Here is a 24,322-nt window from a genome sequence, read left to right as displayed (position 1 = left end):
TTGTTTTCAAAGACATAATTTGCCATTTGATCCTTTATTTTAAGCCCTACCTTTTCTTTCATAACTAATCGCATTACAAACCTTTTTGACCCTATTTGATCAACCCAAGTCTAGCTTGGGGGAGCATTTGGTTGGTTAGTGGGTGATATATATTCTGTCATTTGGCTCACATTTACTTGCATGGGGTACTTGGGTTAGGTTGATTGTTTCCTCATTGTTGGAGTCTACTTCTTTGGTTTGTCATATATCATCATCTTTTCATTATTCATATTCATGCAGTTCAAAAAAAAAAAGAGAGAATGGTGTGCTTGTGAGTTTATGAATAAAATGGTTTAGCAATCGGGAGTGGTTTACTACTAAACAAAAAAATAATAATTAATAAATAAATAAATAAATAAATAAAAATAATAATAAAAATAAAAATTTTGTCTCATATCTTTTAATTTATTGTACACTTTCACCTTTGCATGCTGTAAATCTCTAATAATTTGATGATGATATGACGGTGCTTTCCATTAGTTGGGTTGATTCGGTAGTTATGAGTTGAAGTTATTTGGAGTTTTTTTTAGCCTCATCTTTAGGCTACGTTACTTTTTAGATTATGCTCCCCTAAAATAGACTTCCAGCTCGCATACTTTCAAATTTTATCCTACCTTTGACCCAAACCCCATTATAAGCTCAATAAAGACCTTCTTGATAATCATGCAGTTATATGTGCTTCCTCGATTTAATATCTTTCCAAGATTTGAGAGTATGTGCCGCATTTCGAGTCAAATTTTATTGGTCGAGTGATATTATTTCCCCTTTAAACACATGAGTGTTGTTGAGATGGGAGGGTGCCTTATTAGCATTTTAGGCTACAAAAATTGATTCATATGCACATCATTTGCATATTTATGGTCGGAGAGCGATCGGGTACATTTTATACTCACCACAGATAAAGGAGTGTCATCCGTGAGAACTCTTTCCTTGATTCCTCGTTATTCCTTAGTGATAAGGCTTGAATTCGCTTGTATGATATTTTACTCATGGATAGGTATTGAATTATTTGAATGCTTTGATTGAGAGGATGTGATCACATGTGTATTGCGATGTTGCTTTTACAGGGTGAAGCATACTTTTATTCTTAGAACCTTGTCTTGTTTGCTTGAGGACAAGAAAAGGTTCGGCTCGGGGGAGTTTGATGTGTGTTTTCTATACTATTTTCTACCATGCCCCCATTTCATTTTCATAGCATTCCTCGCGTATTTTGCTCAATTTTCTATTGGTTTTTTATGCTGGGTTGGAGTGTTTGTTTCCTATCTATTTTGTAGGTACAAAGCTGTAATTATGCTAGGAATCGACTCTTGGAGCGAGCTTTGCAAGTTGGAAGGTCATAAGCTACTCAAAGGGTCATTTTTGTGCTGACCAGGTCTCATACCCGGGTGGGTTTCCACATACCCGACCGGGTTTGCACTTAGCACTTAGAAGAATTTGAAGATGCCCTTTGGAAGAAAAACTTGCCACACGCACACGGGTGGGTTTCCACATACCCGGCCGGGTGAGCCTCCATACCCGAGTGGGTTTCTACATACCCGGCCGGGTGAGCCTCTAAACCCGGGTGGGTTTCTAGACACCCGACCAAGCTTCCATTGAAGATCAAAATGCTCTGCTGCGTACCCGGGCGGGTTTCCTCTTACCCGACCGGGTTTACTCTAGAACTTAGAAAATTTTTTGTCTTGAAGATTTAGTTGTGCTGCGCACCTGGTCGGGTTTCCACATATCCGGCCGGGTCCTGTAGTTATTTTCAATAGTAACTTCCCATATCCTCCGATTTGTTTTTAAGGATATAAATAGCTTTTGAGGAGGAATTTTGGGGACGGTTTTTTTCTCTGTTTCGGGGGTTTGGTATTGAAGGGATTTCTCATATTACTTGCCTTGGGGGATTGTTAATCAACACTTCGACATAGTAATTTTAATTATATTGAAGGTATTAGTTTCAATTCTAATTTCTTGTTCTTGTTTATTATTGTTATCTTTGAATGCTTGTTTCTCCATTAAATTTGAATTTGATTTTTTCCATGAATTTCATTGTTTAATCTCTTGTTAGTTTTAATATGCTTAGTGAGTAGTTTTATTTCTAGGGTTTGGTGAAACTATGCAAAAAGTCATGATTCTTGTTTGATTTTAGGATTTAAATTTGGTTTGTCTAGGCGATTCAATTGATGAGTTTTAGATTGATTGTATGTTTGGCCAATTTGCAAGTTTTATTCGCTCAATTCTATAAGCGAGAGTTGCGAGTTTGAGTGAACGATTTCCTTGTTTGAACAATTAAGCTTTAATCGCGATAGCTTGTTTTATTGTTTGATTGTCGAATTTGTTTGCGAGAGCAACATCTTCCTTCGCCTATATTCATTCTTATCCCAATTGTTGTTCATGAATCATGATCGATGCATAGTGAATCCTTTTAGCCCTAGGTTTTCAATTATTGAATTCTATTCATCTCTTGTTTTTGCGTTCTACTTAGATAAACAAAATTCCAACTTTTGATCGTTAGTAATAGTGAACTTGGTTCAATTTGTGACTTTATTTGTCCTTCCACAGTGGTTCGACCCTACTTTCCCAACTATACTAGTTTGGTGAAATAGGAATTATTTTTGGCAGTAAAACGACCTATCATTTACGTTGCGTACAAGACTTAGATGCTTTGATCGAAGATTAGACACGCGTATGGAAGCTTTCCCAAGCATTCCAAGTCTTCCTCAAGGTCCCCGCAAAGTCCGGAATGCATCCAAAGCTTCAAAAGACGGAAAAAGGCCATGTAGATAACCATTCGGCCGAATTGATGCACCATTCGGCCGAATAGGCATCGATTCGGGCGAACCACACTTTGATTCGGGCAAATGGCTACAAAACCCCATGGAAATGTGCCTAGACTTGCTGGAAACCCCGAATGGAGCCCCATTCGGTCGAATGGGTGCCCATTAGGGAGAATGTACCTCCAATTCGGCCGAATTGAAGCCCCAGACTGCGCGACTTCTCTTCTTCGCAAACCAAACTCCGAGGGCTTTTAGGGTTTTTTACCCCTTTTGTTCTTTAGCTTATATATACCCCTCATTTCTGTAAAAGAGGGGATGCTTAGTTTGAGTGCCTTTGTGCCTCATTTTAGAACATCAACCCCTTTAATGCTTTCTCTAGTTTTTGCCCTAATATGGATTTGTAGTTCTTCATTCATGCTTTCATCTACTTTCATGTCACTTCATTTATGTAAGTTTATTTCTTTAATGCTTTGATGTCTTTATTGCTTCCCTCTATTGCTTTCTTCTATTGCTTTCCTTTAATGCTTTCATTTAATGCTTTCTTAGTTTAGGTTTAATGCTTTCATGATTCTTCAATTCCTTTAATGCTTTTCTTGTTTATTGCTTTTACCTCTACTATGTTAGAGTAGTTTCTTTAGGGGTTTTAGGTTAGAGAAACCCTAGGTTTGGTCTTGTCTTCAACGTTTAGGATTAAGGTTGAGGTTGATGATGGTTGTTGATAGATATTCGATTCGAATCTTGTCCTGCCACTCCTAGAGAGACATAAGGCGATTATAGGTCATTGGTGTGGGTTATAGGGCCACCAACTTCCTCTCGATATCTAGAGTGTCTTGATTGATTATAGTTTGAACTCCCTTGACCTAGCTTATCTTTATTTCCAATAGACCATCCTAGGGTGGACATAGTCTAGTCCCCGCTTGTCTTTCATTGTTGAGTTTCCCTTTTTATACTTGTTATTAGTTAAGTTCACCTACCAACCAACCTTCCATATAACCTTCCCACACCAAATCTTTAGTCTAGCATCCCTTGTCCTTGTGGTTTGACCCCCAACTTACCATTACACTCGTTGTAGTAGTATCAGGGTGATTATAAATATTGTTTGTATAACTTGGTTCTTAGTATTAACGACGTGCTAGAAACTCGGTTATCATATGTTTCAAGGGATTAGTAGTTTGAAAGAGAAATCATGAGTAAATAGAGATGTTTAGACAGATGTGTAGATTCGTTATTGCTATGCTATATGGTTGTCTATAGTTTTGTTCAATGACTCTAATTGTTATAAGTTCATTAATTATTGACGTGTATGTGTTTGTTGTTGTTTGTTCATGACTCCCTATGGTGTTCCTGCTATGACACATCTGACTATGGTCATTATGTTGAGCAGCAGGAGGATCATAGCTTGACATGACAGGTATAGGAGCTTCTTTTGCTCGCATTGGGGGAAGGAGTGGAGTACGATCGTAGCAATTGTGTACAAGTTGCCTAATGCTTGTAGCTTTTCTATTACTTGTAAAGTTTTCTTTTTGGGATTTTATAATTCCTTCGTATAGAGCCATGTGACTCTTTTTATGATCCATAGTTCTGTTGCGTAATTTTTGGATGTATAGTAGTGAGAATACTCATTTAGTATCCGTCAAACTGATGCGTTAACAATGGAACCACAATCCTTGTTAGAGTTGATGATGAGAGAAGCCGAAGATGATTCATTCAGTCGTGCCATATTTTTGAAAGGCATTAAAGGCCTTAGATTAGTTTAGTTATGTTATGCATTTATATATCTTTGTCACATCCTCAATCCTCAGTTTTTAACAGAGATGCTGCCGAAATTTTCACTTACCCACATTTTCAATTAATCTTTAGCGTTTATTTTTAATTATTTTCCCTTTTCTTTTTGTGTAACACCCGAATTTCCTCTCTTCCTTCACGATTGTTGGTTTCATTTAAGGTGTTAGGAATTCAGGGGTGTTACAATTATAGTTGAAGCCATATCAAACAGTTGTTTTATGGCTTTTCTACATCATATAAAAGAAATTCAGGATATACAGACAGACATACGAGTATAGTGAAAGTTCAAAATACCAAAATTCATCTCACAAGCTCTCCTTACTTCTTTCCTCTTACTCTCTAAAGTTAAATTTTATCTTTTTTTTAAGTAATATATATTACTAAAGTGTTGTGTGTACTAGGTTTTATCTTTTATTAAGAAGAGAATTGTTAAATTGATCTTTAGGGAAAGAACAAGGGTGTGTATGTATTAAAAGAAAGTGAGGTATTTTAGTTATTTAAGGTTCCAAGGTTAATATAAAGAAGGTCTAAAGTCTACAGATTAAGGGAACCCTATGGGGGACTAGAATATCTATAACTGAACCTCGAAAAAAAATTCTTGTGTTTTGTCTAAATTCCATTTTGTTCTCTAATATCTAATAGTTCGTCAATAATCAACATATTACGTTGGAACAAATTTCAAGACCTTGAAATGCATTGCAAAAGAGTTTTAAAAACGCATAAACTCTCCATTCACCCCATAGATAGTATTTCGTCTCCTATTCAAACCTTCACAAATAATGTGCAAAGAGATAAAAGAGGATCTCAAGAGGATAAGGAGTTTAAAAGATGATGGAAGAAGGGATGTTGAGGTCAAGGGGGATGTAGGCTTTGTTTATGATAAGGATGATGACTATGGAGAACTTCTTATAGATAGAGGAGAAGCTTATGGGATGTAATAAGCTTAGTGTTTGATAATCTTAGTGTTTAACATATATTTTATGGATTTGTTTATTTTCTCATTTAACATATAACTTTTGAGAAGAGGAAAAATAATAAGCTTAGTGTTTAAGATGAAGACCTTGTCAATTCACCAAATAATGAGAGGGTGTTGGTGAGATATTTGCGGTGACACAGGATGATGTACGAGGAGGGCTTCAAACAATCTCAAGTATGTGCCAAAAGTTGAGAGAAACCTAATTTCACTGACTGAATTATAGGCTAAGAGATGTTTTTTTAATGCTAGTCATGGGTATTTGAAAGTCATTAGAACTAGTGTGGTGTTATTAAAGGGGAAAAGGAGTGTGAGCAGCTTGTATATGTTATATTTTGGTGGTGGTTGCTTAGGCCACAAGATTGATTATGATATTTTTGAGTAACCCATGAAGGTGATATTTGTTGATGATGGGAGATTGTTATAACAAAAGTCAATTCACCTATGCATGGAGGTAAATTTAATCACAATTTAGCTCAAACTAAGGCACACACCATAAAGGGAGACGATGGATGCGCATTGGGGTATGAGTGCTTGAGACTTGAATAAAAAAATAATGCAAGGAAAGGGGTGCAAAGGCTGGTACCAACAACACAATAGCAAGCTGCTAAAGACTAGGTTGTAGAGTGCTCGAACAAGCGTTTGTAATGCATGAATGAGACTTGCAATTAGCCTCATTATGTTATCAATTCTGATTTGAGTAGGATTACACACGGTCCGATTTGGTTTGTTTAGACATTAAAAATCATACCAAACCAAATTTTGCAAACCGGATCGGACCAAACCATTCTTCAACAGTCTATTCTAGTTTGGTCTATGATTTTTCATTTTAATGTTTTCTCCAAATTAATATACGTTTATGCAAATATTTGGCACTCACAATCACCTAACAGTGTGATTTGTAATTAGTTGATTCCATCAACATCATTCAAGTATATATTACTATATAAAATATCCATATCTCGAAATATCTAGGTAGCAACCTATTTTATATAAAAAAAATTATGCTTTTCGATCATAGTATAGTTTACGGTCTGGTTTGTTAGACAAATAAAAAACTGGGACCAGACCCTAAAACGTAATTTTTTTTTTTTTTTGATAAAAAACAATACCAAATCAAATATTAAAATTATGGTCTAATTCGATTTGATTTGTGGTTTAGACCGACCTTTATTCAGCCTTAAATTTGATAAGTTACAGTTATAATATATAGGATGTAATTTCTATTCAATTGATCAACAATCATTTTAAACACTTCTCTAAACTCTCTAAAACTTTAGGAAAATAATATTCATTAAATCAAACGACTAAAAAGATATTCTCTTCAAAATATCTTTAATTGCATTAACTATGAATAAGGTAGATAAATAATTTATTAATTTCTTCCACAGCTAGATAAGTTTAGTTTAGTTTTTATTAATTCGAAAAACTTTTTAAAAACCAAGGAAAATGCTATAATAGGTTATTCACCAAAAAAAGTAAATTAAAAATTGATGTAAAAAGTTAGAGAAAAATTTTGAAAATTTACTAAAGAATTTTGAATAATAAAAATAATTAGAAATTTTTTCTATATTTTTTAACATTTTTTTCGACATTTTATCTTAATTTATCCTTTTTTAAAAAATATAACTTGTTAATCAATAGTTAATACCCCTAAAATTAGGATTATTCATAGTTAATCAATAGATGAGATTATTGTAGAAAAATGACAAAATTGGATTATTCTATAGGTAATTTTTCCAAAAAAAAAAAAAACAATCAACCATTTGAATTGTTTATGAATTAAATAGCTTGTTCTATTGGATCACTAATTAATCAGTATAATTCAATTCGATATCTTTACCGATGCAAGTATTATATAAATCTTTTAATTTTATTCTATTTAGCTATTTTATATATATGTATATATATATATATATATAAATTGTAGAGAAAAGAAACTTAGTAATGAATCATTACAACATTTTATACAGACATGGATAAAACATAATAAGAGTATACATTTATAATCCAAAACATGGGGTGTATAAAATGACACATTCACACAATAATAGTGAATACAAGTAGTAAAAAGGAGAGAAAGAAAGAAGGTGGAAGATGAGAGAATAGGAGAATTAAATGCATGGAGAAATAATCCAACAACCAAGCAACCATAATTGCATAACATCAACATAAACAAGAGTGAGAATAAAAGAAATTAGATGAGTGAAATAAATACACTCACTCCCTCTTTACAATGGCAGCTCAGCTAAACAACTAATACTCTTTCCTCCTTTAAACCTAACAACAATTTTCTTCTTTCCATTAACTATTTCCATCCACATTTCCTCGATTTAATCAATCATTCACCATATATCCTGACTCTATTGTTATTTGTTAGGACGAACTTTCTAGAAGGTTTATTCGTCCGCTCGCCTTCGTCATGTGGAACTCGACGGCGGCGGAGAATGTATTCGCTCGAACGCAGTCGTTTCGAGACGAAGGCGAGGATGAAGATGCGTTAAAATGGGCTGCACTTGAGAGGCTTCCGACGTATAATAGAGTACGGCGTGGAATCTTCAGGAATCTTCTAGGAGATACTAAAGAGATCCATGTCGGCAAACTTGGAGTGGATGAGCGCAAGCTCGTTTTGGATCGTCTTTTTAGTTCTGTTGAAAATGATCCTCAGCTTTTCTTTGATCGAATGCGCCAACGTTTTCTTGCGTAATCTTTTGCTCCTTCCTCTCGCTTTTCCTTGTTTTTATTGCGAATTTATTAAGATTGTGTTTGACAACATGTATTTCATTTTAAATTTTTAATGTGATTATGGAATCATAAACGAGAAATTTGAGAATAACAAGGTTAGCAAGTCATTCTCAAAATTTTGACTTTTAATACTTTAAAAACATAGATGAAATTGACTCGTGTATGAATTTGAAGTTTCTTAATTGTCAAACACTAAATCTAATTTAGTGCTAGATTTCCAAATAAAATCATCATTTTTTCGGAACATAGCATATTAGAAAATGTTAAAAAATTAATTTGTAGCAGTCTAACATTATTCTTTTGTTTTATGGGGCTAAACCATAAAAATAACTTCGTATCTTATGACCATGCTCTATTGAGCTTACTTCAGGTATTCGTCTAAGCTATTTTGACTCCACATTGTCTGTAAATAACTAAAATTTATTCATTTTAATATACTAAATTTGTTATGATCAATATTATACTTATAGATCCAAATTATGGAATAGAGCTGTCTGATAACAAATTATATATTTCATCTTACTAATTTTTTAATTTGGATCAATTAGTTATTTTTCTAATAGGATTATAATATTTTCTTTCCTAATATATGAATATTAGTTGTAAATATTTTAAAAGGAAAATAATCAATATTGAAATGAGAGTATTCATAGCTATAGGGATTTATAAGGAACAGAAAATTCATGTCTAGATAAGGATGAAGTTTAGCCCCATTGGATTAAAAAAAAGTTTCCCAAAAAATGGTTAAAAACAAACTCAAATGGACGGACTATAGTATACTTCATTGACTAATGCAGATTTGTAGTCGCTATCTATTTAATAAAATTGTGGTTGAATCATAGATGAGAGAGAATTTGACGAAGGTAATGCAGACAATGCTATTATTTATTTACTTTATCTTTTTATAAAATGTAGACAATGATAATTAATACAGTAGCGAAAGTAGATGATGTTTGTTCTGTATAAAAATATAGTACTTCAACTTTTGATTTGTTTTAAATGGCAGGAGATTGGATGCTATGAAGTATACTTTTATTTATTAGATAAAATAAATCAAATTTAATAGATTAATTTAATTCTTAATAAGTTTAATTATGTATTATTAAAAATTATAAAAATTTAATGTTAATAATTATTATATTAAGACGAATCAAATAAAATTTTATTGGACTATGTTTTGACTTATTAATTAAAAATTAATCATAAATTAATGATGATGAATGAATATTGTAATATTTCTAAGGTTACATGTAATTTAGAACAAAAGAAGTATTTAACATTATTTTTGTACAAAATGCAAGAAAGCATCAAGAAAATTAATAACAGATGATTATTATCATTATATTGATATATCTCGCTCAGAATAACTATAATCAAAGCGAGTATGATTTGATCATGGGAGTAGGTGTATAACATAATAATTATTATTTTGGTATTAAAATGTTACAGGGTAGATATGAAATTCCCAAAGGTAGAAGTTCGGTTTATGAACTTAACAGTGGAGTCTTATGTGCAAATTGGAAGCAGGGCACTGCCAACAATTCCTAATTTCATTCTCAACATGTCTGAGGTGCACTTCAAACTTAACTTAATTATCAAACATGCATGTGTTACTAATTTAATTTGTTTAAATTATGGTCTTAATCATGGAATTTTTTTTTTCTGTCAATAATTCTGATCCGTAGGCTCTCTTGAGGAAGTTGCATATGTTCCCAGGAAAAAGAAAGAAACTTACCATCTTAGATGACATTAGTGGAATCATAAGGCCTTCAAGGTACTTGAATCTATTTTATTTTCTTCAATGCATTTTCATTTGGAGATATACCATTATGTGGTAAGGAAAATTTATAAATAAAAAACTTTTTTTTTATGATCATAATGTTTCACTGCTGTGGGTATAAAATAATAAAGTATATATCATAAAAATCTACGCTGTAAATCATTTTCATTACAACTATAAGTATCAACTACTAAACATAGCATTGGATGTAATAAAAATATTGCATCTATTAGGTGCATAATAATTAAATTATCGTGCATCAATAATAAAAGTTATACATATTTTTTCAGAGTTGATTCCCCTTTCCATTTTCACTGGTTTTTATAGGGCATCAAAATATACCCAATGTGCTATCAAAACACACTCTTATTTAGCTTATAAATATTGTACCAACTTTACATAAATTAATTTAATGAGTCATTTAAATATGGAAAAAGTGTCAAAAAGTACCTAATAAAATTTTTTTTAAAATGGTTTTTAATACGAAAAAATTCCAAAAAATACCTAACAAAAGATTTTCTTTTAAAAAAAGTATTAAGTAACGGCTAGGGTTAAGTTTTCCGTTATCTTTTTTGCCCATCTTTAAAAAGTAACTAGTAAAATTTTTCTTTTCAAAAGAGTACCAAGAACACAATATAATTATTCAATACAAACACAACATCATATATAACTCTAAGAACATCATCCATAAATAAGTTCACACATCGTCCAATACAAACACAATATAAGAGTATCATCCAACACAAACCTAGAGTTTCATACAACTAAAGTTTCATAATTATCCAATACAAAAACAAAATATGACAAAAGTTTCATAATTATAGAGGGCTTAGCCATTACAAGAAGACTTTTGTCATATTTTGTGTTTGTATTGGATAATTATGAAACTTTAGTTGTATGAACCTCTAGATTTGTGTTGGATGATGCTCTTATGTTGTGTTTGATTGGATGATGTGTGAACTTTTTATGGATGATTTTCTTAGAGTTATATATGATGTTGTGTTTGTATTGGATAATTATGTTGTGTTCTTGGTATTCTTTTGAAAAGAAAAATTTTATTAGTTACTTTTTAAAAATGGCAAAAAAGATAACGAAAAACTTGATCCCAACCGTTACTTGGTACTCTTTTAAAAAGAAAATTTTTTATTAGGTATTTTTTGGAAAAAAAAAAATTTATTAAGTATTTTTTTGAAAAAAAAATTTTCATTAAATACTTTTTGACACTTTTTCCTTTAAATATATAGAGAACAAATTATATATGATCCAGTTAAAAAAATTGCAGGTTGACCTTACTACTAGGCCCTCCAAGTTCTGGGAAAACATCTTTGCTATTAGCTCTTGCAGGACGCCAAACACCTGGATTAAAGGTAACAACATTCCAATTTCACTACACTATTCATAATTAGATATAGTACTTAAGTCAAAGATCCAATATTGACTTTGATAGTGTTATTTCTGTCCCTTAATATGTAATATATTGTATTAAAAAAAAGTCTTACAATTACAACGTAGGAAATTAAAGGAATGATAATATTAAGAAAACAAGCCTTTTGAAATACTCGTTTCATATCACAATGATATTAATCTTTAAGGTGAATGCACACTAATAAGCCAGTGATTATTTATTGTATAAATTGGCATTAAAATAAGTACACTTTTGATTTATTAAAGAATAGTGCATCAATTTTTATTAACCAATAATTTGGAAGTAAAAACTCTTATTAAGTGAACATAGAAGTTAATAGAATTGGACTAATTTGATCTATTCCTAGTATTTCTGACTGATTTTATTTTTGTGACTTTTTAAGTAATTTTGACCATTACTTTATTATATTTAATCATTTAATATCAAACATGATAAAAAGTACTATAGTATTTCATGAATTAACATTACAGAGAAAGTGAGTTGTTTTTTAAAGAAAAAATAGATATATGGTGAATGGTGATAAAACATAGATAAAAAGTACTTTAGTGTTCCATTGAATTGGCATTAAAGAAAAAATGAGTTAATTTTTTAAAAGATAGATAAAATGCATGAGCGATGAGTCCATTTTTCAAAATAGAAATTGTTAAAAATAAATGGGATAACTAAAATGAAAAATAATACTAAATAAGAGGGACGTATGGACTTGGCAAATCTCATATTCTTTTCTCTTTTCCTTTAGAAATAAACACTTACACTATGTTTAAATAGAGGAAATAGAAGGAAGAGAAAAGAAGCAAAATACCATTGGCTTGAACCAGGTATGCTCATGCCTCGTTCAAAGCACCCTTTGTGCACCTTCTTGCCCTTGTTCAAGGCATTCTTTATGCACTTCTATCTTGTTATCCTTTATTGATCCATCACCATGGCACATAAAAGATCTCCTCTATTGCTTTCTTGAAGCCCCAACTTCAATGCACTCAACCCCTTGCATCCCCATAATTGCTCACGACATGATGTATCTTTGCTTAAAGACATTTGGTGATTAATATTACTTCCAACAAATGTGGATTTAGCTCTTGCACTAACAAATAACAATAGTCAATGCCAATGTTTTTTGTAATTATGGCGACCTATACATATTACAGTCGTTGTATGCAAAAATAATTTTAACAATGTGCTCCCAATAAAGTGATGGGTCAGTAATTTTCCCTATGATTGGAGTTAAGGTAAAAATATAAATGATGATGTGGTTTGGATGACATGCATAATAATGAATAAAAGTAAAAACGTAAGAATGTAGATTATGGCAGTATGGCTTTCTCCTAAAATCTGTTTTAGTGATTGAAAGATGTCAGGTAGAATCACATACAACGGACATGATTTCCGAGAATTTGTACCCCAAAGGACATCAGCATATGTAAGCCAACAAGATTGCCATATAGCTGAAATGACTGTTAGAGAAACTCTTTCATTTGCCGCGCGTTGTCAAGGTGTTGGAAGCAAATATGGTACGTTTTCTTTTTTTTAATTAAACTTGGTTTTCTTTTCCTCCTATTTTTTGTCACTATATAAATTATAAAATGAAACGAATTTCATTTTCCTGACAAATAAAAGAAATGTTATAACCTTTAAACAGATATGCTTCTTGAACTTGCAAGGAGGGAAAAACAATGTAAACTAAAACCTGAAGAGGACCTAGACATTTTTATCAAGGTTAGTGCTGTGTTTGAATATGTGTGATCCTTCTTTTTAAGGCTTCATTTAGTACTCGGTCATAGATGGTGCCTTTGGTAATGGAACTACTTCTATGTTTAGCGTAAAATTTTATAATATCTTATGTTTTTTCCATGGTAATAAAGCTCTCATATTCAAAAATGTGTTTTTGTTTGCATTTTTTCATTACTCCATTGCCATTAAGTGGCTCAAATCTAGAATGGATTTGGGAGGGTCGAACGTATGCAATATTACCCTTGTTAATGATAAAACTGACAAAGATGTTGTTTTCTATTGACCCTTGATAGCAAATTATTAAAGTATATAACATATCCTAGGCCTTCAACCATCATCTTAAGCTTTTGGTTGAGTTGGTTCCTTGTCAAGGAACTAACTCAACCAAAAGCTTAAGTTGATGGTTGAGACTCCGGGATATGTTATATACTCTAACACAAACGTCATGTGCAACTTCACTTAAATTAGAAGTTCACATACATAGGATGTGCATTTTGTGTTAATCAATAGGAATAAATTTTGTGAAGAAAAAAAATGATTATAGCATGACAAGCATTATTATAAACCTTGCTAAATAATTTTCCAAGCTAAATGACATTATTTTTTTATTACTATTTCCACTATTTAATACCAACAACCAACCATGTTGTAAGAGTTATGTTCATGTCACCTCACTACCTTTAATAGTGTAATTTATTTACTTGGTACAGGCAATGTCTTTGGATGGCAAAGACACAAATCTTCTTGTGGATTATATACTGAAGGTATTTAACTAATTGCATCTGACTTTTACCTTAAAAGCATTGCATCAATGTCAAACACAAGATAGTTCTACAAAATCTTAAACAAATTATCATACTCCCTCCGATCTTTTTTACTTGCAATGCTTCCTCCCTGTGTACAATCTAATGCACCCTTCAAAGTCTTAGTAAATTGGGCGTAAATACAAATTATAGAGTTGATATCAATAAAGTATAGATTTAGACGAATCAAACAAGACCTCAGTTGACTATACTTTTTCTTATACTACATATTGGGAAGCACATATAGTACAATATTAGTGGATGAAGAATATGTAATATGCAAAAGTTGTGAGATTAAAAGACATGAGGAACTATCAGTTAGTCAGGTTCAACTTAATTTTGGCACTTGTTAGAGTTGGAACTTTTCTTCTTGTGATGGTGTGTACTAAAACTTTTAATACAAAGATTTTAGGTTTAGATATATGTGCGGACACTCTTGTAGGAGATGAGATGCTTAAAGGAATTTCTGGTGGCCAAAAGAAGAGGCTCACCACAGGTATTTTCTGTGATATATTAACCTTTTGAGTTGAGAGTACAAATACTTTTTAATCATGCTTGTTTATTATTTCATCATATTTTGCTGATATAGATTTCGTTTTTCCTTAATAGGTGAGCTACTAGCAGGACAGTCTCGAGTTCTTTTTATGGATGAAATATCCAATGGACTCGATAGCTCTACAACTTACCAGATTATTAAGTATCTCAAACATTCAACTCGCGCACTTGATGGCACAACAGTAATATCCCTCCTGCAGCCTGCTCCGGAGACTTATGAACTGTTCGATGACATTATATTGTTAAGTGAAGGCCAGATTGTTTATCAAGGACCTCGTGATTCTGTCCTTGATTTTTTCGCTTCCATGGGATTCACTTGTCCTGAAAGGAAAAATGTTGCAGATTTCCTGCAAGAGGTCGAATTTTTTGTACTGTGATGAATGGTACTATAGGCTGCTACTTGGATTTGTTAGTTTCTCATTGCAAACTTTGTTCACAGGTTACATCAAAGAAGGATCAGGAACAGTATTGGTCTGATCATACATGTGCTTATCGCTATGTTCCAGTAGATAAATTTGTGGAAGCATTTCGCTTTTACACTGTGGGGAGCAATTTATGCCGGGATCTGTTTATTCCATTCAATAGGTGGAATAATCATCCTGCAGCGTTATCAACCTCTTCATATGGTGTCAGTAAATGGGAGCTTTTTAAGATTGGATATTCGTGGCATAGGCTATTAATGAAAAGGAACTCTTTCATCTATGTCTTTAAGTTTATACAGGTACTAGGCCACTAAAGTTTCTGTTGATTCTTTACCTTATATTTTGTAGTATGTTACGATCTATCCTGATTATTTTGTCTACACTCTCGCAGCTACTTTTTGTTGCAGCTGTCACAATGACGGTATTTTTTAGATCAAAGATGCATCACAATACAGTCGATGATGGAGGCCTATATATTGGGGCTCTCTTCTTTTCCATGGTCATAATGCTTTTCAATGGATTTACTGAGGTCCCTATGTTAGTGATGAAACTACCTGTTATCTACAAGCACAGGGACTTGCATTTCTACCCTTCCTGGGTTTATTCTATCCCTTCATGGTTATTGAGCATTCCAACTTCGCTAATTGAATCCGGTGTTTGGGTGGCAGTCACGTACTTTGTGATTGGTTACGATCCTAATTACATACGGTAACTAATGCTTGAAGGCAGAGTTTTGATCAGTACTCTCTCAGGTCTCCTGCATAAAATCGAAATGCTAACTTTTCCTTGCTCTCATTCTCAGATTTTTCAAGCAGTTCTTGTTATTCTTTCTCATACACCAGATGGCAACAGGACTTTTTCGTGTGATGGGATCCTTAGGCCGAAATATGATAGTAGCCAACACATTTGGTTCTTTCGCCATGTTAGTTGTGATGGGTTTAGGGGATTACATCATATCAAAAGGTAATATATTGCGAGCGACTACTTACATAGACTTCAAAGACCCCAACTTTAATGAGTTTAATTTGTTTATTTGCACAGATAGCATACCCAAGTGGTGGGTCTGGGGTTTCTGGGTTTCTCCACTCATGTATGGTCAAAATGCAGCTTCAGTAAATGAGTTTCTTGGGCACTCCTGGGATAAGGTGATTTTTTATCTTCCTTTTGTTTTAATCTACAAAATAAACCCTGTACTGAACTCCAAAGAAACTGAAATCTGTTCTTTTGTTTCGGTTGTATAGCCATTTGGAGACGTGAGACTAGGTGAAGCCATATTGAGATCAAGAAGCTTGTTTACAGAGAGTTACTGGTATTGGATTGGAGTGGGTGTTATGGCTGGATATGTACTCTTGTTCAATGTCTTATTTACTGTCTTCCTAACTTATCTTAATCGTAAGCCATGCATCCTACACACTAAATCTTTGGAAGTTCTTTCCTACTTATGTTTGAATGTTTTAGCCATTGAGGAAAAAGATCCTGATCACCATATGTTTGAATGTTTAAACCAGCCCTTGGAAAGAGACAAGCCGTAATTTCAAGAACCGAGTTCTTAGAGAAAGAAAGGAAGAGGAAAGATGAAACTGTTGTCATCCAGTTGAGAGAATTCTTTCAACACTCAGGCCAGTTAAATGGTGTTGTAACTGACTAGCTTACATCCATATTCCATTCTTTTTTAAAGTTTATATGTCTAAGAAACTTATTATTTTGTCTGTTTTTTGTGCGTTCGCTTAACATAGGTAAAGCAACTACACAGAAGGGTATGGTTCTACCGTTTCAACCACTGTCTATGTCATTCAGCAACATCAACTATTACGTCGATGTTCCTTTGGTTAGTACATTACTAATTAAAGTAAACTCGTGATTGTTTTTAGTAATTTTTTCTGATAAGTTCATATATGAGACAGGAGATGAAACAACAAGGAGTAACGGAGGATAGATTACAGCTGCTAGTTGATGTCACGGGAGCATTTAGACCTGGTGTGCTAACTGCATTGGTTGGTGTTAGTGGTGCTGGTAAAACAACCCTTATGGATGTCTTAGCTGGTAGAAAAACCGGCGGAGTCATAGAAGGTAGCGTTTACATATCGGGTTATCCTAAAAAACAAGAAACATTTGCCAGAGTATCTGGTTACTGTGAGCAGAATGATATTCATTCTCCTTGCTTGACGGTATTAGAATCTCTTATGTTTTCTGCGTGGCTGCGTCTATCATCAGAAGTTGACTTAGAGACACAAATGGTAAGTACCAGTTGGATTTTTTCCCCTTTTCTTTTCAAAGAAAAAAGCGCGTTTTTTGTCTATGTGTGACATGTTCGGCATATATATATCCAGGCCTTTGTAAACGAAGTTATGGAACTTGTTGAACTGAGTTCGTTGAGTGGGGCATTGGTCGGTCTCCCTGGAGTTGATGGTTTGTCAACAGAACAAAGGAAGAGGTTAACTATCGCAGTTGAATTGGTTGCAAATCCATCTATTATCTTCATGGATGAGCCAACAACTGGATTAGATGCAAGATCTGCTGCCATTGTGATGAGAACTGTCAGGAATATCGTTAACACTGGTCGAACTATTGTCTGCACAATTCATCAACCAAGCATTGACATTTTTGAATCCTTTGATGAGGTATTTAACTTCTCTAGATTGAATCATATGGACAGTTGTGATAAGTGATTGTCAAAGAACCAACTCAAACAAAAGTTTAAGCTGATAGTTGAGGCCTCAAGATATATAATATACTTGAACACCCCTCACACGAGAGCCCTTTGGGTTAGAAGTGTTGATGAGCATAACCCTCCTCATACCTAGTGCTAAATATCCACTTTAAATGAGGGGTGGTTGAGATTCAAACCCGTGACTTCTTTTCAAGCTGGGTTCTAATACCATATCAAAGAACCAACTCAACCAAAAGCTTAAGCTAATGATTGAGGTCCCAGGATATGTTATATACTCTAACAGTAAGTTTACCAAAATTTGTCTATGTGGCAGCTTTTGTTTATGAAACGCGGAGGCCAAGTCATTTATGCTGGTCAACTAGGACCAAAATCTTGCAAGCTCATCGATTACTTTGAGGTTAGTGTTAAGTCTTTTGATCCGTTTCCCGATCTTTTGTTTTACTTCATTATCTGGCTAATAATGGGAATTATTTTGTAGGCTGTGGAAGGGGTGCAAACGATCAAGCCTGGTTACAACCCCGCAGCATGGATGCTTGAAGCTACGTCTGTGACTGAAGAAGCACGTCTGGGTGTAGATTTCGCTGAAATCTACAAAAAGTCGTGGCTATTTCAGTAAGTTTACCTCTGAATTTTATCCCTGTGGTGTGTGATACTCATGTTTAACTTATAACTAACTAGCACTCTTCCTTGCTTTAGGTATAACAAAGAGTTGGTTGATCGTTTGAGAAAACCGCCAAGTAACTCTAAAGAAATAACTTTTCCAACAAAATATTCGAGATCCTTCTCTGATCAATTCCTGACATGTCTTTGGAAGCAAAATCTATCATACTGGCGGAATCCTCAGTACACTGCTGTTCGTTTCTTCTACACCATTATCATCTCACTGATGCTTGGTTCGATATGCTGGAAATTTGGCTCTAAAAAGTATGCTTATTTGGACTCGACTCATCAATGAGAAAGCTTAAAATGTTTTATGCAACAATATACTTATATGTTTGAAATTCACAGGGAAAATCAGCAGGATATTATAAATGCAATGGGTTCACTATATGCAGCGGTTCTATTCCTTGGAATCACCAATGGTACAGCAGTGCAGCCTGTTGTTTCCATTGAAAGATTTGTTTCCTACAGAGAGCGAGCGGCAGGGTTATATTCAGCTCTACCTTTCGCCTTCGCACAGGTAATTGTTCCTGCGTTTTTTTGGTTAAATCCTGACATTTCAGGGGATGTCTCTTTTCTTTGATCTAAGAAATATTTCTTTTCCAGGTAGCCATAGAATTTCCTTATCTATTGGGACAGACAATCATATATGCAGTAATCTTCTATGCTATGGCATCGTTCGAATGGACAGCTCTGAAATTTGTTTGGTATATCTTCTTCACATACTTCACAGTACTATACTTCACATTTTTCGGAATGATGACAACAGCGATCACACCCAATCACAATGTCGCGTCAATTATAGCTGCTCCGTTCTATATGCTTTGGAACCTCTTCAGTGGCCTCATGATTCCTTACAAGGTACTACTTCTAAATTCTGATATACACAGTCTTACCCTCGTTTTGATATATTAGATACATTTTGAGAGCCTAACATGATATTTGATAAAAACTACAGAGACTTCCTATATGGTGGAGGTGGTATTACTGGATAAACCCAGTAGCCTGGAGTCTTTATGGGCTTCTTACATCACAATATGGTGATGATCACACGATGGTGAAGTTATCAGACGGTATACACTCGGCAGCTATACAGCAGCTACTAAAAGATGGGCTGGGATACAGGCATGATTTCGTGGGTGTTGCCGGTATAGTAGTGTCTGGTTTCTGTGTGTTCTTTGCAGTCGTTTTTGCATATGCAATAAAATCATTCAATTTCCAGAAAAGGTGATAAAACACATTTTAGACGTATTTAAACATATGATCGAGTAATCTGTATAGAAAACAATATTATACTTATAGGACCAATCATTTTTATATTTGGGAATTGGGATATTAATAATACTTCTATTTTGTATTGCATTATGAAACAACTCCAGTAAGATACGAGTCACGTATTTTCTTATTTATACTTCTTGCGTTCTTTTTAAGTTGGATCATTTCTTTTGAGAAAGTCTGGCACTATTTCAAAAATATGGTTCAGCAAAAATAGAATGGCAGAAGAATTTGAACACAAACCCAAATAAAGGTTTGTCCTTCCAAATTTACGTACTAAAAATTGAAGCTTGATGAAGACTTCTTGATATTGAACTTTCTCTATTATCTCTCCATACCTTGTTGGGATTATTGATTTTTCTATAATAATTCAACTTTTGATTAATCATAAATAATTCGAATTTCAAGTTTACTTACCCAAAAACATTATTGTCCAAATGCTAATCGGTTTTGCAGATTAATTACAATACAAAAAAAATTTAAAAATTTTAAATATTTAAAAATAAAAGTTAAAATCAAAAAATAAACTCACTTGATTCTTTTTAAATTTTTTTAAAAATTTTAAAATTTTAATTTTATATTTTTTTTGTCTAAAAAGAGGTTGATATTTACTTTTCAAATTTTTTAATGCAAAATAAATTATTATATAAATAAAACGTTATCTTGGTGCATTCTTATCAAACATCCCTTATAATTAGGATTATTCATAGTTAACCAAAAGTTTAAACTATTGTATAAAATAAATAAAAATTGAATTATTCAAGCTGTTGTAATTGATGCAACAACTCATGAATGCATTGAGTTGTGTGTTACTATCCTTTGTAATAGTAACACATTTGTTTCCTCTTATCGTCTTGCACTATATATATGTGCAAATTCTTGAATATTGATATAGAAAATGAAATAGAAGATAAATCGATATAAGTTTATCTATTATATTACTTTTCTCCTTATATTCTCCCTACCTTTTAATATATTATCAACACCAACTTTCGCTCTCAAAAATCCAAGAAGGTAATATTTTTTTCAAAACATTATAATATTTTTTTAGCCACAATATGGACCAACAATCAAACAGTATCAACATTATTATTCAAGGTGTTACTAACACCGTTCTATACTTTATCCCTGAAGAAAATTGTATATCTATTACACCAACCCAGCTAATAGTGGTTCAAACCAACTGCAAAGACATAATTCAAATAATCCCCATATAAATGAAAACTCAATGCCAAGTCCCAATAATGCAACTAATCCACCAGCACAACCACCTACTAATCAGCCACCACAATCTACTGATAACCCACCAGTCCAGCTAACTAATGATCCTACAATCCCACAAGAAAGTAATAAAAGAAAAAATGACGAAGGCGAAGAAACTAGTAGCAAACGTTTTCAGACTATTAACCCATAAAATAATTTATTTTAATAATGTCGTTTAACCTTTATGTTCGTTTTTTTTTTTTACTTTTTTCAGCCGCCTATATAGACTGGCTAATATTATTTTGTAATGACCGCATTTATGGACTGGCTAATTTAGCATTGTTATCGCCTTTATGGACGGTTTTATCTCTATTTATCTGATCATGTCATCATATTATGTGCATATGCATTTAGTTACTTTAGTCTATAAAATTATATACATCAAACTTTTATATATTTATAACTATATAATCGCTTAATAAACTCATAAAATTTAATTTCACCTTCAAATAATAATAAATAACGATTTTATTTGATTATATTTCGTTTAACATTATAATAATAAATTGTCTTAATTTACATATAACACAGATTATTATCCGACATGATTACATTATTTCTACACAACATAAAATCTTATTTTAATTGTAAAAATACTACCTTGGGATGAATGCCAGAGTGGTCCAAAAATTATAATTTAAGTAAATCGTCAAGGGTTCGAGTCTGGAAAAAAATAATAATAATAATAAAAATAATAATAATAATAATAATAATAATAATAATAATAATAATAATAATAATAATAATAAATACTATAAAAAAAATTTTACCATTTTTTTTTAATCTTGAAGATCAATTATGAAAATGGTCTTTTTACCCCCTATAAATAGGGTCTTCTACCCATCACAAACACACACACACACACCACTCACACCTATCCCAAACACAATAAATAAATAAATTTTTTTTTCTTCATCTTCTTCTTCCTTTAACCATCCATGGCAAACAATACATCTACAAACACCCATATTAATCCAATTGCCGACAATATAAGCAAAATACTATAAGCATTCCTTATCATTATGGGTTTAATTGTATTACTCGTAGCGCTAGTGCTCTACCTGATTATCGAAAAATAAATTATAAATCTTGTATTTGTTTAGCAATTTGTATTTTGTTTTATCATCTATTAATACTATCTACTTTATTTTTGTTTATCATTATATTGTGCTTATTATATTTGAGATATTAAATCAGGGGGAAATAATACTAATATGCTTTAATATCTCTAATGATACACAAAATCATTAAATAACCTTGTCATTTTCTCAATTGTAGAAAATAATGGCTGATCTCAAAAAAAGAGAATTAAATGCCCTGGAATTAACAGGAAACAATTTTATACAATGGGCCTTAGACGTCAAATTATATCTAAAAGGAAAAAGTTTATTATACACAATAATTGAACTTAATTCCGCCGGTAAAGGAAACGGTATTGAAAGAGATCCCATAAAAATTGAGGAAGATAAGGCAAAAGTTGCATCAATTTTGAGACATCATTTAACCGACAGTCTCAAAAACGAATACACCAATTATGAGGACCCAAAATTACTTTGGAAAGAGCTAAATGAAAGATTTGGCCATAATAAAAGTGTACTTCTCCCAAAGGCCATCGATGAATGGCGAGAGTTAAGATTTCAAGATTTCAAATCAATCAGTGATTATAATTCAACCCTTCATCTAATAAAATCAAAATTAGTCTATTGTGGACAAATAATAACAGATGAAGAAATGATAGAAAAAACATTATCAACCTTTCACGTAAATAGAATTTTGTTACAACAACAATATCATGAACGACATTTCAAGAAATATCATGAATTGCTGAAAACACTTGTTGTTGTGGAATAAAATAATGAACTATTATTGAAAAATCACAATAGGAGACCAGTGGGGACTATGCCCTTTTAATGAGACAAATATGATTGAGAGGAATGTTCGCCATCGAGGTCGTGGGAACTATTTCATAAGAGGCAGAGGTTGTGGAAAATATCACAAAAAGAGCGGCATGAATACTTTTGAACAAGGAAATTTCTATGGTCGTAGTCGTGGTCGTGGTCATGGACTTAGTCGTGGCCGCGGACATAGCCACATTTATGAAAGAAATATATTTACCCCCCAAAATGATAATTTTAAACAAGTTCAAAAACACAAAAGCACATATAATAGATGTGGCATGACTGGACACTGGGGGCGAACTTGCCGTACCGTCAAACATTTAGTGGATTTATGTCAAGCTACTCGGAAAAACAAAGCAAAAGGGGCAGAAGCAAATTTTGTAAATGAAGCAAGTACATTTGGGCCCACCTTACTCCGATTTCTTTAATGAGGATGTGAACCTCCACAAACTTGATCCCCAAAAAGAAGATAATTACATCTTTTGAGATGACTAGATGCATTTTCTGTTTATCTAACTTGTTTTCATTTGATAAGTTGTAATTCTCTACTTATATTTTTGTATTGAGTATTCTAGCTTTATATTAATAATGTATTTTTTTTTCTTCTCTTGTCTTAGAAAAGAAAATGTCAGTAAGTGGATCAACATTTCATTGTCTCCTGGACAGTGGAGCAACACATACGATATTAAAAAATCGAGAATATTTTTTAAACCTAAAATTGCTTGAGGCAAATGTCAATAACATATCAGGAACAGCAAAATTAATCGAAGGCATTGGAAAAGCATGCATCATACTCCCTATGGGGACAAAATTAGTAATAAATGATGCACGATACTTGAGTAAATCTCGAAGAAATCTTATCACTTTCAAGGCAATACGGCAAAATGGTTACCATATGGAAACCAAAACCATAAATGAAAAAGAATTTTTATGCCTTACAGCATAAAGTAATGGAACGAAAATTATCCTTGAAAGGATGCTAGCATATTCATCGGGGTTGTATCTCACTTATATACGCCCGATTGAAATAAATGTGATAAGACTAGACAATAAGGAGCTATTCACTTTATGGCATGACCGCTTAGGTCATCCTGGCACTGGGATGATGTATAAAATAATAGAAAATTCAGTCGGGCATCCACTAAGAAATATTAAGATTCCCCAGTCAAATGAGCTCTTATGCACCTCTTGTTCTCTTAGAAAATTTATTACTAGACCATCAGTAAATAAGATTGTGACTGAATCTCCTATATTTCTTGAAAGAATTCAAGGAGATATATGTGGGCCAATTAATCCACCATGTGAACCTTTTAAGTACTTCATCGTCTTAATAGACGCTTCCACAAGATGGTCACATGTAAGCCTTCTATCAAGTAGAAACAATGCATTTGCAAAACTACTTGCACAAATCATCCAATTGAAAAATCATTTTTCTGATTATACAATAAAAAGTATTAGGTTGGACAATGCCAGCGAATTCACATCTCAAACTTTTAATGATTATTGCATGTCAATTGGAATTAAAGTGGAACACCCTGTG

General features: G+C 32.9%; 1 protein-coding gene across 2 annotated transcripts; it reads left to right on the top strand.

The window, feature by feature from the left end:
* The first annotated feature begins 7,511 nt into the window (after positions 1 to 7,511).
* On the top strand, positions 7,512 to 19,921 carry LOC130815069 (ABC transporter G family member 32). 2 transcript variants are annotated; one of them, XM_057681406.1, is made up of 24 exons: positions 7,512 to 8,259; positions 9,751 to 9,871; positions 9,987 to 10,075; positions 11,364 to 11,448; positions 12,856 to 13,015; positions 13,144 to 13,220; positions 13,946 to 13,999; positions 14,444 to 14,534; positions 14,648 to 14,949; positions 15,033 to 15,314; positions 15,407 to 15,723; positions 15,818 to 15,978; positions 16,057 to 16,160; positions 16,257 to 16,407; positions 16,524 to 16,646; positions 16,752 to 16,843; positions 16,920 to 17,252; positions 17,346 to 17,636; positions 18,000 to 18,083; positions 18,165 to 18,298; positions 18,383 to 18,610; positions 18,695 to 18,866; positions 18,953 to 19,207; positions 19,305 to 19,921. In XM_057681406.1, exons 1-24 carry the CDS (start codon positions 7,979 to 7,981, stop codon positions 19,575 to 19,577), a joined length of 4,260 nt encoding a protein of 1,419 aa, XP_057537389.1. In that variant the 5' UTR covers positions 7,512 to 7,978; the 3' UTR covers positions 19,578 to 19,921. The 2 variants fall into 2 exon arrangements, with proteins under 2 accessions (XP_057537389.1, XP_057537390.1); XM_057681407.1 differs by lacking the exons at positions 7,512 to 8,259; positions 9,751 to 9,871 and having other exon boundaries at positions 10,029 to 10,075; positions 12,846 to 13,015.
* Positions 19,922 to 24,322: the final 4,401 nt, after the last annotated feature.

Source organism: Amaranthus tricolor, chromosome 6, assembly GCF_026212465.1.
Source record: "Amaranthus tricolor cultivar Red isolate AtriRed21 chromosome 6, ASM2621246v1, whole genome shotgun sequence".
Classification (NCBI taxonomy): Eukaryota; Viridiplantae; Streptophyta; class Magnoliopsida; order Caryophyllales; family Amaranthaceae; genus Amaranthus; species Amaranthus tricolor.
This window is presented reverse-complemented; position numbering and strand designations above follow the sequence as displayed.

What these genes read in the sequence shown, in the direction of transcription:
- LOC130815069 (XM_057681406.1), top strand. Translation starts at nt 7,979, where the DNA reads ATGTGGAACTCGACGGCGGCGGAGAATGTATTCGCTCGAACGCAGTCG. An exon ending in TTGCAGATTTCCTGCAAGAG is followed by an intron (nt 14,950 to 15,032) that starts GTCGAATTTTTT and finishes CTTTGTTCACAG; the next exon opens with GTTACATCAAAGAAGGATCA. An exon ending in CTTCCTAACTTATCTTAATC is followed by an intron (nt 16,408 to 16,523) that starts GTAAGCCATGCA and finishes TGTTTAAACCAG; the next exon opens with CCCTTGGAAAGAGACAAGCC.